The sequence below is a fragment of the Cydia fagiglandana genome, chromosome 3, assembly GCF_963556715.1.
Source record: "Cydia fagiglandana chromosome 3, ilCydFagi1.1, whole genome shotgun sequence".
In the NCBI taxonomy this organism is placed as follows: Eukaryota; Metazoa; Arthropoda; class Insecta; order Lepidoptera; family Tortricidae; genus Cydia; species Cydia fagiglandana.
Genome location: NC_085934.1, coordinates 13,167,692 through 13,186,354, shown reverse-complemented (window position 1 = coordinate 13,186,354; position 18,663 = coordinate 13,167,692). Strand labels below are relative to the sequence as shown.

The following is an 18,663-nucleotide window of genomic DNA, read 5'->3' as shown; positions in this document are numbered from 1 at the left end:
CTCGGCTGTATCATTGACTTTAAAGGTACGTAGATGCTTAATTTTCCGCATCACAAAAGAGCAAGCACACCTCGTACTCCCAAATCCTAAACACACACTGTTCTGAAAACGTTTCATCATTTAAATAAACTGTCCAATAAGGGATCTCAGCAACAGCAACAAATAGCCTCGTGTAAGCGTTTAAAATGAGTGTTAGCGCTGCCTACAAACACCCGCAGATATTGAGATGTGGATCACGCCCGGCCGAATTCATGAGGGCGAAGTAAGACCTCGGCGAGCCGTACGCGAATTATCTAAATGCGTACCCATCTGTTATCATCACTGCAAACGTGCCGCGAACGATGCCTATTCAGAACTAGCTTGGTAGAAAGCACAGATGGTAAATTGAAAATATGATTGATTTGCAAGAAAATACTTAGATTATATCCTTATGTTATGTCCAAGCCAGTTGATCACCTGAACATTACACTGGTTACGATTTAAAAACTGTTGTAGGTAGTCCTCGCAGAGGTTTTGGGTTTCAAATATCAAAGTTTTGCAGAATACTTAAAAAGATGTTCCGCTATACCTAGAAAAAGTTTGCGTACTTATCGATATTACAAACTGTAACGATGCTAACGTACAGGAACAAAGGACTAGGAAAAAGTATCAAGTTTAAAATTTACATAAAACCTTTGAAAACATTTTTAACACTATGGGGTTATGTCAGGTAGGTGGGTTATGGACGTCAGGGTTTTTCTTACATAGAAAGAGGAACAAATGATTGTGTTCTCAATATTATTAAATTAAGTAATCTTGTTTAAGGTTCAAATTTTAAGCTATATACTTATTTAAGCAGAATTGTAAAATAATTTTAATTATATTACACTGGTTTAACGCTGTAACTTGAGTTTCAAATAACGAGTTACTTATTATATATCTTTAAAAGCGAAAGAGGCGCTTTGAAAACGTAATCATCAGCATCAACAGCCGTGTAGATTTTAACATTCTTCTAGAGAGCATGAAGAAAAGATTTAAAAATAATTATTTCTAAGATTAAAGGTAGTCTATTCTAATATGTATGCAATGGGCTCGTGAGTAAACTGCAAGCTATTTAAAATTCCATTAGGCCGTGACCTCAGTGGCAAAAAGGCGGCGTTTAAACTGCCTCGACGGGAGTTTAACGAGAGGCGAATAACGATTCTATCCAAAAGTGTGTCACTGCCACTGTATTGGCAGTCAACTCAGCATATCAGAACTCAATCAGAAAACGTTGCTTCGCTTTTCATCGTTTTATCGCCTTTTTAGTTCAATTTGTGTCATAATAATCAAATCAACACTGGAAATTCTCACTTTCTACCCACGCGCAGTAAACGATATGCTTGCTGGCGCGTGGGCGGTGTTTTTATCTATAGCATTTTGATGACTTTATTTACATAGCTAGTAATTAATCACTATCGTATTAGTCCCTTTTCCGTTCAGTCTATTAGAAATTTGTCACATCGGAAGTTGTGATTTGTGCCTCATCTGGAGAATATAAATTGGTCATTAGTGTAGCCTATGGAGCGTTTATCTCTGCAACTATTACGCAATGCAACCTTTAAGTTCATGTAACTATGTTAAAATGGCTCTTTATATTCCGAATTGTAAGAAGATCTCAACTATGTATTCTTTAAATTATATAAGGTTTACTCGGGTAATTCCGAATGTCAAAAACTGTCGGATAATTCCGAAAAGAGACTTTTATTATGATGGAATTTAGGGTGATTTTCATCTGAATTTCGGAATTATCCGACATTCGGTATTACCCGAATACACCTTATTCTTCTTTTGATATAAATTACCAACCTACCTGCTCACGACACGGGTGGCTCACCGCTCCGCCAAAAGAAATTACAGATTATACTTACTCGAAAGTTCAATTGAATCAGATACCAGGAAGAGGTTCAAATTTTAGTTACAAGATTTGAAGCACTATACAAAGATACATAAGTAGGTAGGTATATACGCAGTGAAGTGAGTGAAGTTAAATAAGTGTGTAAAAAACAATACTTTTGAATTGTTTACCAACATGTTTGAAAACTAATCCATCATTACAAAAGGAAACATTACACAAATACAAGTTTCTCGTCACGAATATGTGACACGATCGCTATTCAGGGCGCGCGCTACAATATCATGGTAATGTGTTCTCCAAAAGTTCTCAAACAGTTTTTATTTATAACATATCGATATTACACGCAAAGGAAATGTTTAACGACACAGATAAAGATGGAGCGCATTGTGGTTTTTCATTGCGACCATATTTTGTAAGGTATACGAGTACCTAGTTCTTTGTTAAAGGAGGAAAGAATAAACTTTAGGCGAGCTACTGTCAAATCAAGGGTGCTATAATGTTTCAATATCCTGATGCATAAATACCAACGAAATTCAGGTAATTTAAATAGCTAAGTATAGATGTCTAGTTTTCCATCTGGAAAGAAAAATGGAAGTCGCTTTCATGAATAGGTACCGAAACGTTGTACTTGGTTGTACCAAACGAACCTTGTGCTTGTGTCCATATAGGATGCAACCGAGAAAGGGGAAAGTTTAAAAATGATTGTAATGTAATACTTTGAATAAAAAACGGAAAGTATTTTTATTTGAAACATTTTTAAACGATTTAATAAACTGAACACGAACGACAATCACCGAAATCTAATCCTATATTAACGTACCTAATATATTATACCTTGCGCACAATCAAGTTAGATTAATAACACGGCTAACAAGGAAAGGAAAACGAGAGGAAAATGTTATTTTTTAAATCACACCGGATTTTTATTTCTCAAAGAGAAAATTCTCCCTTTTGCAAGCCAACATTATACACAATGAGACTATGTTAGCATTATGCCATTTATGCCGGTGTACATATAACACAGAGTCATTACTTATGATCCCTTTTGTTTTTGTCGGGATTATACATAAACTTGTATGTGTAGGTAAAAATACATATTGTGAGCTCACGTCCTAACAACATGGACACGATTCTGCGTAACTTTTTCAGCTAAAAAATAAATTGGACGCAGACGTATTGCGGTACAAACTTAAACACATTAGTCTACTTTGTGTAGCACAAGAGATAAGTAAGCAATAAAGAGTAAAGACTAATAATCTTTTTTCTTACGAGGCATGAACGGCATAGTCAACACAATCTATGATAATTTTCTAAGACGGCTGACTAGGATAACTGTCATACTCATAAAGTGTATTAAATGGAGGTCAAAGTGTTACACATAACCATTATTAGTCTGATATTGGCAAGTAACGCGTTGTGTACGGTTTTCCTTACAAAAATATATTCATTTTTAGTTTTACTCAATGCAACCTTATGTGTTTAAGTTTTACTCAATGGATCTATTTTATATAGGGAGCTTATTATGGGTATTGTTATTGAGAGATAGGATATTTTTTCTATTGAACTGTGTGCTGTATACCAAAGCGAAGATATTCGAATTAGTTTTGAACTAGGTATAGGTATGTAGTTTTGATTTGAAGATTTTGGACTTTTGGGTAGCTTTACGGTAGGTACTTACTATTACTTATAGGAGCGTTCAGTGCACTCCATTTAAATACTGAGTCGGAGTGGTTCACTAAGGAGTTAGCAAGTCTTTATTATTTACTGGTCTCTTGTGCAAACTGTACAAACACGGCAAACGTGGTCTCCGCTTTACGTTACTGTTGGAAAGTGTTACATTACAACTCCCGACAATTGCTCTTGCACTGCCTAACGGAGAACATAGCATTTTACGAGTATTGTTTTGATTATCTATCAATTTAGGATTTATGTGCAATCGGCCGGCAGGCAGGTGTGTTGGACTGCATTCCCCAGCGCTAGAAAAACTGGATCCGTAGCCCGGTCCCGTGTCCAAGTGTTGCTAGATCAAATTGTTGAAAATCAGTGTTTTGATAGAGCGAGTCTATGTGAACGTGGAACTGGCTCTACAAAAGTCATAATATTTTCATAGGAATTTGACTTAAGTGGCACTTTCACAAAATGTCGCTTTCCAAGTCGGCGCCAAGTAAGCTTGAACTGATTATAATTTATAATACTTAAATAATATGTTCGTTTATTCTGTTTTAAATCGAAAGCACCTAAGGTATATTAATTTTTGATAGTTGTTTTAAAGAGTTTAATTTGACACCTTTTATTTATTTATTTATTTATTTTTAATCTTTATTGCACAATATAACAAATAAAGTACAAATGGCGGACTTAATGCCTAAAGGCATTCTCTACCAGTCAACCACCAGGCTAAACAGAAACAGTAGTAGGTGCAGGCATTAAACAAAAAAAAAACGCAGAATAGGTAACTTAAGACATAAAAAAATAGCGATATATAATACATACTAACGAAAATAAACTTACATATACACACCTTTTGTTGTGTCTTTAAAATAAAATTTTATTTTTGATAAAGCGTCCTTCAACGAATTTGTATGTAGATTTATTAAACCCTTTGTAGTTATCTTAAAATATAACCATAAGACACCCAGCAAACATTTTAAGTATTTTTTCCTAGGCTCGAAGAAGATTTTACCAATTTAAGTGAAAATTACGTCCTAAGTCACCAATTATTTTACGTATTGTACACTTTTACTTCCAAGTCAAAATATAGGGATAATAAAACGTAAATTTCACTTCATAAATACACCATGAAGTCAGGGACTTAGGGGTTGAAAATAAGGCAAAATATTAGGTAAAATTAACCTTAAACTCTGACCAATAGGTCAAATCTACTAATAAGGTATTTTAGGTGTATTTGCGACGTAATTATTACTTATACGGGGACTATGAAGTCACGGACTTAATGGTTGAAAATAAGTCGTATTACTAGGTAAAATTAACTTCGTACCCTGACCAATAGGTCAAATATACTAATAAGGCCTTTTAGGTGTATATGCGACGTAATTATGTCTTATACTGGGACCATGAAGTCAGGGACTTAATGGTTGAAAATAAGTCGAAATATTAGGTAAAATTAACTGCAAAGTCTGACCAATAGGTCAAATGTACTAATAAGACATTTTAGGTGTATTTGCGACGTAATTATTTCTTATACGGACACCTTTAGGTCGTCGATTTTATGTCGTTTTAGCTACTAATTTTAGGTAAATGTTACTTAAAATAGATACCAAATTGCGACCATATAGTTAAAATCACTTGTAAAGTACTATCAATACCATAAGGTTGTGCCGCCATTTTCTTTCATTATAACGAGATGCTAAATATGAAATTGCATAATTTAAGTTGTTATATCTTGAATGGTGCCATCGCACGGTACTTCATTGTGCTAATATTCAAAATAAAACAATATTTTTGATCAAGTCAATACACTCACACACACAAATATTCAATTACAACACTCAATTACAAGCAAATATATGCATTTTGATTTTATAAAATGTTGAAAACTTAAATATTTCAAAAGCCCATCGATAGTTTTGTATGTAAACCTAACATACTGCACGAAAAAATTTTCTGTGCACTAGATTTCATCGTTCTTCATCAGCGTAATCAGCCTAAATTATTTTAATGACTTAATAATGGCCGCCATTATCATTGCACAACTTAAAGTTGTTTTCTTGTTAGACATTTTGTTTCTGAGTGAAAAGAATATATAAGCGTAATGTTTGTGTCTCTTTTTCTCTTCATCGCGTCTCATCTAAATATTGCCTCGCAGAGTAATTATATGGATAAAAATATGTCGCCATCACGTCTAAAGGTGGTAAAGAATACCAAATCAGTACATTTTCACTACGCGGCACGTCGTGGCGACGTCGAATCCACGTCGGAAACATGACCTAGTGTTGACCTAATGGTTGTAATCACTAATTTACCGTCAATAAATACGTCGCCGGCACGTGCGTTTTTTCCCCATTTATGTCGACTCGACGTGCCCACGACGTCGATTCGACGTGCCTCATTTTGGTCTCCTAAATTGTGCGACCTAAAATAGGTGCCTTTTTCGGAATATCGACCAAAAATGTTTGCTGGGCATTTCTAATAATATTCAGTGATGTATGATATTTATGTCATTGATTGGAAAATTTCATGTAGACAGTTACACTATGGTCTAGCGAGTGCTATACATATTTGTTAAATTGAAATTGAAATTGAAATTATTTATTTCAGGCATAGAACCCATAGTGTTAGTACAAAATATATAATAAAAAAGCGTAAGTTAAAGTTACGGAAAAAAAATAGATAAAAAAACACAAATGTCCATAATCCGTATGTTTTATTTCCCTGGCTTATATGGCTCTAAATTGTAGATCTACAGATTTCTCCATAGATCTGGCAATGTTGCCGCGCCGGTGCCGGTGCCGAGATTAGATACTTTGATACAAAATTATTTTACTATCGGTGTTAAGTTTACCGCTGGGAAACAATTACCTTAACGAGATACATGAACAAATGCTGTAAATCTGCCGCCGCTCCCAGCACTGCGACTCGTAAAATAACTTTCGTCTGTCTGTTCTTGAGATAAGTACTTACATTAATAATGATAATGAAAGAAATACCAAGAACATTAAAAGTAAGTACTTAAATTCTTCATTACGACTAATTGAAACTTTTCAGGTCTTTTTTGTACGTAATGAATTTTTTTATGAATTGTTATTAAAAGACACCTGGCAAAGTATTAGAATCGTTTTAATAACACTGTTATTATTTTTAATTATGACCCGCTGTACAAAGTGAACATGACGACTGAGGTTGCAACGATCTTTGCATAGCCTTTTTCCTTCTTTTTTCGGATCGCACTCCATTTGCAAAAATGGGACAGACCATAATATTTGCATTATTTCACCATTTGTAATTTTCCTCCAAATTTCATTGGTCGGTATGATGATGTCATGACGGGTTCATGTCGAATTCGTTCACTGTGCAGGTGGCGCGTCTTTGGAACGGACTTCCTTTTAACATAAAAAATGCGCCTAATAAGTTCGCTTTCAAAAAATCCGTACGTGCTTTCTTTGCTAGCAGAATGAAAAAATCTTAGTGTATTATTAGTTTCATAATATGTTTCGTCGTTATTTATTTATATATTTATAAATATATATATATGTATATATATATTATAGTATATGTGTACAGTATATTTGTATAGGTAATTAATATGTTATACGTAATTTATTGTTCGTTTTTGCTGTTGTAATTATAGCACCGCTCACAATCTCTCTGCTTAGCCTTAAGGTTGACTGGTAGAGAATGCCTTATGGCATTAAGTCCGCCTTTTGTACTATAAGATTTTTCTTTTGTGCAATAAAGATTAAATAAATAAATAAATAAATGATGATGATATCCTGTTATCCCTCATCAGGGACATAGGGCTACTTCCAGCACGGCCTCCTCCAGCTCCGCCCAGCCAGCATTGGTCGGTAAGTCGGTATAAATCAATATTTAGTGTGGTGCAAAATAAACTATTGTGACCCAAAGGTTTAAATGTCAAGAACTGCTCGAGTTGTGTCGGCGTGCATTATTCGCAGCCATAGTCATTGACAGCACGACAATAGTTGTCCTAATGGCAATGAACCACTTTCAGACAATGGAAGTGCTTGTGTTCACACAAAACTTGATCGATACGTATCGACCATATGCCAATCTAAACGTGAGATCATTGTAAGCTTAGGTAATTTACGACAATCGACTTCTAACGAACTACCGCTTGTTTTTACATAATATCCTTATTAGGGTTTCGTATCCAAAGGATCGTTTCGTATAAATAAATAAAAGTGTGAACACTAAACCCCGTCATAAGAAAAAAAACCGGGCAAGTGCGAGTCGCGCACGAAGGGTTCCGTACCATAAAGCAAAAAAATAACGGAAAAAAATGCAAAAAGAAAACGGTCACCCATCCAAGTACTGACCACGCCCGACGTTGCTTAACTTTGGTCAAAAATCACGTTTGCTGTACGGAAGCCCCACTTAAATTGATGAGTACTGCGTCTAAAAGGTCTGGATGAACTGTCTTTAGTGATCCAATATGATCTTGGTTCTTTACACTTACCCAGTATAATTCCTTTTTTCCAGTAGTCATCATTTTTTGTTTTGTACACAATATGGTCTCCCTTTTGAAATACAGTTTCATTTTTCTTAACATGTCTGTCATGAATACTTTTAGTAATTGATTGCCTTAACTTTAACAACTTATAAATTTCTTTAACAACCTTTGGTTCCAATGCTTGTCCATTAGTGGGAACATTGGTTCTGATACATCTACTGTTTAGTATTTGTGACGGAGAGTATTTCAGTCCAGACAACGGAGTGTTATTACTTATAACTCATAATAAAGTCTCGGTAGTCTGCTCCATCCTCTGAAGCTTTTTTTAGTAAGTTTTTTGCAATATTAACAGCTTTTTCTGCCATTCCATTGCTTCTAGGATAATGCGGACTACTGGTGATTATTGTAATATCTTTAGACTTATAATAGCTAATACATTCCTGAGATTTAAATGGATTGTTATCCGCAATGATTTCTACCGGATATCCAAATCTTGTAAACACTTCTTGCATGGCATCAATTACAGATTTCGAGGTTTTATTAGTAAGAGGCCTAACTTCTAGCCAATGAGAAAAATAATCAACAATGACTAAGTATGATTTACTTGCAAACTCTAAAATGTCTGTGCCTACTTTGTAATATCTATATTTTGGAATTTTATGAGGTAATAATGGCTCATGTGAATTAGATGAACTGAACTTTTCACAAGTTCGGCACTTCTCAATAAACTCTTTGATATCCAATGCTTGTTTTGGCCAGTAGAAAAGTTGCCTGGCTTTCTGAATAGACTTGCTAATACCACTGTGACCTTCATGTACACATTTAAGTACATACTGTATTAAACTCTCTGGTACAATAATTTTATTATCAAGAAAGATGAGGCCCGATTCAACATAAATCTTATCTCTGAGTTTAAAATATGGAAGGCATTTTTTTGACAGTTTTTTCTCATCTGGCCATCCGTCATAGTAGTATTTATATATTTCTTTAAGAGTTAAGTCGCGACTTGTTTCCAGTTTAAATTGAGCCTTTCTTTCCTCACTCATAGGTAAATGAACAGACACAGAATGTACCATTTCTAACATCTGAGGATCATTATCTGTTATTTTTAAACTATTTCTTGACAACATATCAGCAAAATGTATTTCTTTGCCTGGCACATATTTCAGTTCTAAACTATAGTTTAAGAGCTTCAGACAAAGTCTTCTTAAACGTGGTGATCCTACTTTACTAATTGGTTTAGACATTATTGCAAGTAGAGGCTTATGGTCAGTTTGAACTACAACATGTGATCCATAAATATATTTATGGAACTTTTGAGTTGTGAAATATATTGACAATAATTCTTTTTCAGTCTGGCTGTAATTCAACTCGCAATCATTCATAGTTCTTGAAACACATGCTACAAGGTTTAACACATTATTTGGTCCTTGTTGAAACAAACAGCCACCAACTCCATTTTGAGAAGCGTCACATTGCAAAATTATCTGTTTTTGTGGGTTGAATGGACACAAAGCAGGAGCTTGAGATATTTTATTTTTTAGTTCTTTAAAAACTCTGGCATGCAATGGTAACCACTGAAATTCAATGTCTTTTCTAAGTAATTTACATAATGGTGCCATTAACTCAGCCATTTCAGGAACATAGCGTCTAACATAGTTGAAAGAACCAATTATTTGTTGTAATTGATCTTTATTTGTTGGTTCTTTTAATTTAATTAGTGACTCAACTCTTGCTTTGTCTACACTCATACCCGTTCCATTAAATATTTGGCCTACATACTTGACCTCAGATTGTTTATATTGTAGTTTATCTTTATTGAAGACTGCTCTAATTTCCCTGGCCTTGGCCAAAACTTTACTCACAGCTTCATTATGAATTTCCTCTGTCTCGCCCATTATTAAAATATCATCAAACCAAGTTATAACGTTTGGTATATCTCCAAAGTAGCCTTCAATTTGGTCCTGGAAAAGATCAGGTGAATTAGATAAGCCATATGGAAGCACTAAGTACCTAAAAACTCCAAAGGGTGTTGAAAAACAACATTTCCATGATGACTCATCTGTCAAAGGTATACAATGGAATGCTTCTGACAAATCAAATACACTGAACACTTTTTTGCCTTGCAACTTAGCAGCTATTTCTTCAACTGTCAGTAGAGTATTTGGCTTCCTAACAATACTTTTATTGAGGTCTGAAGGATCTAAGCACAATCTTATTTTCTTATTTGGTTTCTCTACTATAACAAGTCTATTAATACAAGCAAGACTATCAATATCATCTACTTTAGCTATAGCACCCCTTTCCATTAATCTGTTCAATTCTATTTTTAAAGGTTCATACAATGTATAAGGAATTCTTGGTGCTGGATGACAGATCTGTTCATGGTCAACGGTAGGTATTGCACAATTTTTTGGAAACTTACCATGACCTTGGAAAACATCTATATTTTCTTTTATAAAGTCCTCTTTTAGAGTCCCATCTTCAGCTTCATCAACACTGTAAATTCGCTTTACTAGTTTTAAAGCTTCACAACCTGGCAGTCCTAATATCATTGACTTGCAATCTAAAACTCTGAAGTCTTCATAACACTCTCGTTCCCTGTACTTGCAATGGAGACGGATCTTTCCAATGGCTTTGACTTTTGTACCATCAAACGCTTCTAAGGTACTTGTTGGTCTGAGCGCCTCACTAGATTTAAGTTCCTTGAAGATTTTTGTTGGCATGATACTTACTTCTGCGCCAGTATCAATTTTACAATATGTGCTCTTTCCATTGATGTTAATAAAGTCCATCCATTTCTTATTCCCTTTACTAGTAAGTGCACCACAAAATAAAGTGTCATCACCATCAGACTCCTCTGAATCTTCTTGAGTTGAATTAATTTTCTTGACTTTACAGCTGACTGCAAGGTGATTCAATTTTCCACATCTGGTGCATTTTTTCCCAAAGGCAGGACATTCTCGCAGCCCATGTTGAGTTTGACATCTCCTACATTGAAATAAGTATTTCTTCTGTACTTGATTTCTTTCTTTTGATTTCTTGACTACATCAATTTCTATTGTCGGGTTCATCTCCTGCACCTGTTGTTTACTCATTTCTGAAGTGCGACAATAGTTGGCTGCCTTTTCAAGTGTAAGGTTATCTAGTTTCAGCAAAGATTCTTGTACTGTTTTGTCTAATACTCCTTGCACTATTTTGTCCCTCAACAATTGATCCTCTATTGAATCTTTGTTTTGTTTATAGTTGCATGTTAAAATTAACTGTTTACATTCCGTAAAGAAATTGTCGAAACTTTCTCCTTCTAGTTGTTTCCTATTGTTAAACTTGAAACGTTCGAACACTTCATTTACACGCGGGCTGACATATTTTGTAATTGCGTTCATTACCGAGTCGTAATTATCTTTTTCACTCTCGGAAAGTTGTAGCGACGTTATGACTATTCTGGCGGCTTCCATTCCTAACATATTTCTCAAGAGGGCCAATTTTATCTTGTCTGCGGCATTATCTTGCCCTGAACCGACCAAGTAGTCCTCAAAACAGAGACGCCATAGCCGCCATTCTGTTGCCGCATTTGCAGCTCGCAAATCAAAGTTTGGTGGCAGCTTGATGGAATGCTCCATCTTTAACAGCTTATAGAACTTTAGCACGTGGTTAACAATATATTTCTACTTTTTTACAGACTGCGCCATGTTTTATATCAATAATACAATTCAATAATACACTTTATAGTTATAAGAGTAACAGTTTATTAAAAACTTCCGAGTGTAACACAGGACCACAGATAGCATAGTGTACTTAACCACAGATACACAACAATTTTATTCTGTTTTTAGTATTTGTTGTTATAGCGGCAACAGAAATACATCATCTGTGAAAATTTCAACTGTCTAGCTATCACGGTTCGTGAGATACAGCCTGGTGACAGACAGACGGACAGACGGACGGACGGACGGACAGCGAAGTGTTAGTAATAGGGTCCCGTTTTACCCTTTGGGTACGGAACCCTAAAAATATTAAAACAATTGTGTAATGGTACGGAATTGTTAGAACGTACGTCTGACTGGCATTTAGTAAATATTACTTTTGGTTCACAATTAAAATTCAATAAAATATCGAGCTTATTTCCTTAAATCTGTAATTTGACGACAACTGTAAATCCTGTTTTTCATACCACCATGCAACAACAACAAAAACTTGATTCGAGCCCACGTATGCCGATTTAGAGTTTAGACTAACACGATGTTCACTCTAAATTTTTAAACTAATACGGCGGTTAATCGCATACACATATATATATTATTTGGCTTAACGTTTCGAACGTGACGTTGCGTTCGTGTTCACAGCAGACTCTTTCGAGTCCACGTTTCCATATAATGGCTATGGCCGTCATTCTAGGTACTCGTACCTGTAGGTTTTGAGCTAAATTTAATTGACATCATCTAAAGATAAGATACTTACTTAAAAATTATCTTAGTATAATAATCCTAGGTTAGTTAATGCAATTACACACGTCCCGTCATTCTTCGGCACCCTGTCGAAACATATTCACACTTAAATCTAAGAGAAGCTGTCAAAACCTTCTATTTAAAAACAAGTAATGAGGTTATTGCTCACTGAGTCGGCTCGACCCAACGAGTGTGATTGTCCTCAGGCGATATGAGTTACAATCGCCGAACACGATACGTGTTAAAACAACAACTTTCACTGACAATTTCATTTGCGGGCGCGGCGTTGCGTTGCGCGGGCTTAATGAAACGACAACTTGAAGTGGCCCCCGGTTTGCTCATATCATCAATACAATGCCTATTATATAATCTGTTTATTGAAGTCCCACTAGTGGTTACGGTATTAAAATATTACATAGTATCTAAGTAATACATACTTTAATGACAAACCTTCAAAATGTTCTTCAAGTAAGTAGTTCTTCTCATCTTAACGTTAGCTAAGCACACTGCAACTATAAATTATACATCATCTAATCAACTTATGATATGTTCTTTTTTTAAAGAATTGAACATATTAGAAGCTATACCTTCGCAAATATTTCATATTTCAGGCAAAGCTAGTATACAACCTACGTGTATAAAATATTAATTTGTCTTGAAGTAGTTGTTATCAACAAAAACTAAATATTGCAGCCGTGTATTACATGGGCGCGTTAACTAGACTATTATCTCATTGCCGTGCGTTATCTCATTGCCGTATATAATATTATCTAATTGCCGTGCGTTATAAAATTGACATGCATGACAGTCCGCATTAGTAAATTAGCAGCTGGCATGAGGCGCTAATCACTCTCCATTGGCCGGGCGAGTCCACTGTGCTGTCCACTCTACAGTCCACTGCATCAGCATTTACATAATGCGATTACAATTGATCGCTGGAAAGTGCTTGTCCAAATCGGCTAACGAAGTATAATCAGTTATGATTTTTCAAACAAACTTTTAGCTTTGCACTATTCTGTGCCGAAAGAATAACTTAAAAAAAAATTAAGGCTGTTATTAGGTATACAAGTCTGTCCCATATTTAGGCGTACAAATTGTAGGATACCAATGTCAGGACTCAGGGTCCCTATACCTTGAGTATGTAAACTTTTTCAGTTGTCATCGGCTTTAAGTTCATAAGTTACTGTATACATAGAAACGTTTGGTGTAAATTAGTGACCGCGCCGCACTAAGTATACCACTTTCATTAGCAAAATTATTTGCTAATTTGTATGGAACACGAGAGCAGTTATTCACAGCAAGGGTAACTCGGAGCGTAATCTACTTCATTATACTGGCTTTAGTGATAAGTAATTAACACAGAACACCACGATTTCCCACAGTTTCGAGGTTTAGTCGGGACCTGGGAACGGAATTGTTCATTTCCTTTAATTTGCATTTTGTTACCTTTGCCAACATATTATGGCGAGGGTGATATAATATTGATAGCGTGTGCAGATATAATAATTATGAACAATAGTTGAGGATTTGCATGACTGGGACGATTTATTTTCTTGTTTAGAAAGTAATAATGGTGTACAAAGGTGACGGAGACATGTTAGCACGGGCTGGGTGAACACGAGATACTGTTGATTTTAGTTATTTTGAAGATGCCGATAATCGTTCCGGGCCGCTGGAGAAGGTTCGTATGATGGCGCTAATCTTTAACCAAACTCACGAGAGCATCGCGTTCTAAAACCTATATATCTGACCTATTAAAAACAACATTTGCTTACTTGTACTCGTATATTTCGATATTTATTTGGTCCAGGTTATAACCATTATTACTTCATTTACTTGTATGTATTTCCGGACCTTTGGGATATATCAAATACTATTATTATTACCTACTTATTTCGTAGTCTAAGAAAGACTCTAACAAGCGAAACGAATAAGTGATAGATGGTAATATATTTTTAGTGTTGTCAAACACTGACTGTATAAAATGATAACTCGTTTCAGATTTTTTTCGTAATCTTTGAGACATAAAGATATACTGCCTATTCTGTACGTGTCTGATTCGTAATAACGGTTGATATTCGTATCTATTAAAAAGAACTGGAATGGTTCACACCATTCTCCGATTGCGCAAATAGAATAGCAAGTATGAAAGAGCAATCGATGCGCCGGCGCCGCGATCAATGCGCCCCGCCTGACATTTCCGTCGCTTTGCATAACCTGACATTATACTTGATTGAAGTTCTTGGAACGGAGGACATCTAGCAGTTGCTAAACATTAAAAATTGTAATACAAAAAACGCCTACTGTTTCTTTACATCGTAATAAGGTAAACGGGACCCAGGTATGTCCTCAAACTACGTCCAGGACCCGGGTATGTCCTAAAACCACTTCCAAGACCACCAGTGGACGGGCAGCAGCGTCCCTCAAATTCGGTGTACTCGACTGCGATCGCCAACCCGCCTGCCAAGCGTGGCGATTATGGCATTCACCCCTCCCCCCATGTAGGGGGAGGCCTATGTTCAGCAGTGGACGTCTTATGGCTGAGATGATGATGATGAAGGTAAACGTCCTGGTGGTCGACGCGATCCCAGTACATGTCATCTTGTAACTTAAGTCATTGTCAATAGAGGTGACAGCAAGGTGTCATCAATTGGGCATTAGCAGGTAATAATTACCGAATACAACAGTCAAATATTATTAGTGGTTAATGGTTACCTAAATACCTATCTATGATCTTATTACAGGTATTTTCCTTTTTTTCTGTCCGGTTTCATAGAACAGTTCTCTTTCCCTCTATCTCTGCTTTCTTGAGTTTTTTTTTCACTGTCATGGTCAGTTAAAACTAATCGCGAGTAAGAAGAAATTGTTGAACTTGTTATTCCAAAATTGGGACGACGTTTAAGTTTTTAACTGAGAATTAAAAGTATGGATTTTATAGGTATTTAATTAAGAACGAGCTTTAAAACGTTAATTTTACGCAACCAAACTATTTGTTCACTTAACAGATACATTTCAATTTTCGGTAGCAAGATATTATCACACACAATCGTAAAAGGTATTGACTAACCAAAGTAAAAAGAACGAATTTAAATGCAATACATTGTCGTTATTATATCAGTAGGCTACCGACAATACTAAGATCTAATCGGGCCGATACAATCTCGCGTAAGCAGCGTAACCGAGTATAGACCTTAAGATAGTTCCAAATGAAGCCTACAAATAAAATTATGCTCTATAGCAGGGGTTCCCAACCTTTTTCAATACGCGGCGTAAGGTGGTGGTACTGGTGCTCGACGCGGTCCCAGTACATGTCATCTTGAAACTTAAAAAGTAATTGTCAATAGAGGTGACAGCAGGGTGTCATCTATTGGGCATTAGCATGTGGAGCACTAGTCACCACCTTATCACCAAAAACGCGAGCGCGAAATACTTGTTGATAATATCGCAAGGCCCCGACCAATCTTCACCTGGGCCTAAAAGTTGGCGAACTTTCATGCGAAGTCAAAGCCGTGCTTCAGGCTTCAGGATAAGTAGTTGAGCACAGACTCCAACCAATGTCCATTGTATTAAAAAGCGAGACCGCAGGCCGAGCATGGCGCAGCGAGGCCAAAGGCTAAGCTGAAGTAGAGGATATGTGGAACACAAACCAATAGTAAATTGAGGTAAAATCACTCATTCACTCCGAAACAACTAGACAGTGTGCGCGTTATAGGTATTGATATTGACAGCCTCTTAACACTGCGTCGACCGTCCAGTGGCGCCCTCATTAGTGGAATTGTGTTTTATAATAAACCAATTAATTTCTGTACCTATACATGAATCAGTATAATATGTAGGTATTAATATTGTTGTCTTACTTATTCCCCAACTTTAGGTCTTATTCCGAAGTACCATTTCGTAAGTTTCGGTCCGGCCGTTTTTTGGCCGAAACCGAAACTACAGCCGAAACATGATATTTTGGCCGAAACTGGCCGAAACCGAAACCGAAACCGAACCTTCGGTCGGACACTACTAAATATACATTTTAATGACTTAGGTACTCACAAATCGTATTAGTGTTGCATAAAAAAAGGAATTCATTAAAACACCTGTCATACAATACAAAATGCGTCCTAATATTCATACGAATAAACCATTAAACGGCGTAAATTAACCAAATGAGTGTATTTACACAATTGGGAGAAAAACCTGAAAATAAGCTGTACCTACGTTTATTTATCTTTTTTGATGTACTACAGCCTGAAACGCAAATAATCAATTCAGCGCAATAGAACGCTTAACCTTATCGGCTGTGCGGCAAATATGTTACACTCTGTATATTTCCTAACACTGAAAGTAATCAAAATTAAGTAACAACTCATTTGAACAAGATCGATTGATTAAAAATTGCATGCTAATAACGTATTATATTAACATTGAATAATAAGAATGGTTCTTTGTTACGCAGTTAGTAATGGTGCTATTTAGTGATATTTGTTGGCACCTATAGCTTACTTACTTCACTGGCTCAGTGTCCCAAAAAGCATCTTGACGTCTAAAGCAAGAGAACGCCACTCTAACCTATTCTGCGTCAGTTGGGTACTCTAAGTGCGGACAGGTCTTTTAGGGCTTCGTCACTCCAGCGGTATCTGGGACGCCTGGACGGACGTTTTACACTCGGGTGTAAAAGGCTCTTCTCACAAGCTCGATCCTCTCCCATCCTCTCCAGGTGACCGAATCAGCGGAGTAGTGTGGCTTTAATCTCGCCAATTATATTGGGCATCGCCAACAGCTCTTCTAGTTGTCTGTTCTTCCTGTGCCTCCACCAGCCATCTTTATCTCTGAGTTCCAAAATTTTCCGCCAGATTTTTCTCTCCGCGCGCCACTAAGAGTCTCTTCTTTTCTTTGTGAGCCAGAGTCCAAGCTTCATACCGATACATAAAAATTGGCCTAATTACTCTCGAATCTCAGTTGCTCTAATGATCAGCTTGGACACTAAAACTCGATGGAGCGCTACCACCTAACCTACTAACTACTAACTAGGTCCTATAGCTAAATAATATAAATTTTATTCTAACTTTTTCATATATTCTAATTAATAAATAAAATAAACTACATTTCAAAGTCTCTAACGTAGTGTTGTGACTAAGTTTTATTCACCATGTTGTTGTGATCACTGAGTGGCAACTGTTTTACATTAACAGCCGTTTTATTTAAGGATGCTTTTTCATCAATTTAATTAAGAATACATCAAGTTAATTTGAATGTTTGCATTAATTAGACTGTCCCTTTTTTCAATAAGAGTTAATTTTTTCGAAGTACGCATAGGGTTTGAGTGTCTCAATAGCGAATTTAAATGCGAATTCGCCTCTGAACGAGTCAAGGCGGGATTAACCCGCGCGTAATGCCGCAAGCAAATACCGACCCTCGCTGGGAGGGAGTCGTCCAACTACAAATAATTGCCTCCACACACGCTCTATTTGCCCTCTACTTTGCTTTAAATGCTAAATACGTTTTGAAGTCGTTATTATTGTTTGTAAATGCATTATTAGTATGTTTTGCAAAAACTGTATACGGAGCTGACAGTTCCAATAATAACGTTTGCGTGCCACATAAGCTCTTAAGTAAATATTATAGGGGAGAGATTTATTGTTAATTGTCCAAATAGCTTGCCCGATTTTTACGTTGTAACATGTAGGTAATATGCCGTTAAGGATGACTCACGTTAGACCGGGCCGTGTCCGGGCCGGAGCTTCCGGGGCTTACTTTTCTATGAAATGACAGGGCGATCACGTGATGCTTTATATAGTAAACGATGCGCCGGAAGCTCCGGCCCGGACACGGCCCGGTCTAGCGTGAGTCATCCTTTAGACTATGTTAATGTTAACACATAGATGTTGTTTGTTATATATGTTGTGAAACGTTTGATCGGTGTAATTGTTAAAAGTATTTTATTTCCCTGAATTTATTTTTTATGTTCGTAATCTATAAACTTGAAAGCTCTGCTTTCCTCTACAGAACTGAGTGAAATTATGGCAGCTAAAGTGGCAGCGGCAAGATTTGGCACGGGCGTTAGGGGGCTGCAGCCAGCGAATCTCAAACTTACCCCTATCACCTACTTATCGACGCCTAGCGCGTGCCAAATTCTGTCAATCATAGAGGTCCATTCTCGAATGTGCATTTGAAGTTTGGAAATTGAATAAACCAACCCA

At 36.4% G+C, this 18,663-nt stretch overlaps 2 protein-coding genes across 2 annotated transcripts in view; both read right to left on the bottom strand.

The window, feature by feature from the left end:
• LOC134680173 (major facilitator superfamily domain-containing protein 12-like) overlaps nt 1-18,663 on the bottom strand; it is an 81,723-nt gene that overhangs the window by 41,701 nt on the left and 21,359 nt on the right. The gene's annotated exons all lie outside the window — the stretch shown is intronic.
• On the bottom strand, nt 9,892-11,678 carry LOC134680538 (uncharacterized). The gene is made up of 2 exons (XM_063539656.1): nt 10,450-11,678; nt 9,892-9,988 (listed from the first exon to the last, which is right to left on the bottom strand). Exons 1-2 carry the CDS (start codon nt 11,645-11,647, stop codon nt 9,978-9,980), a joined length of 1,209 nt encoding a protein of 402 aa, XP_063395726.1. The 5' UTR covers nt 11,648-11,678; the 3' UTR covers nt 9,892-9,977.

Coding starts and splice junctions, on each gene's coding strand:
- LOC134680538 (XM_063539656.1), bottom strand. CDS start 11,647: ATGGAGCATTCCATCAAGCTGCCACCAAACTTTGATTTGCGAGCTGCA.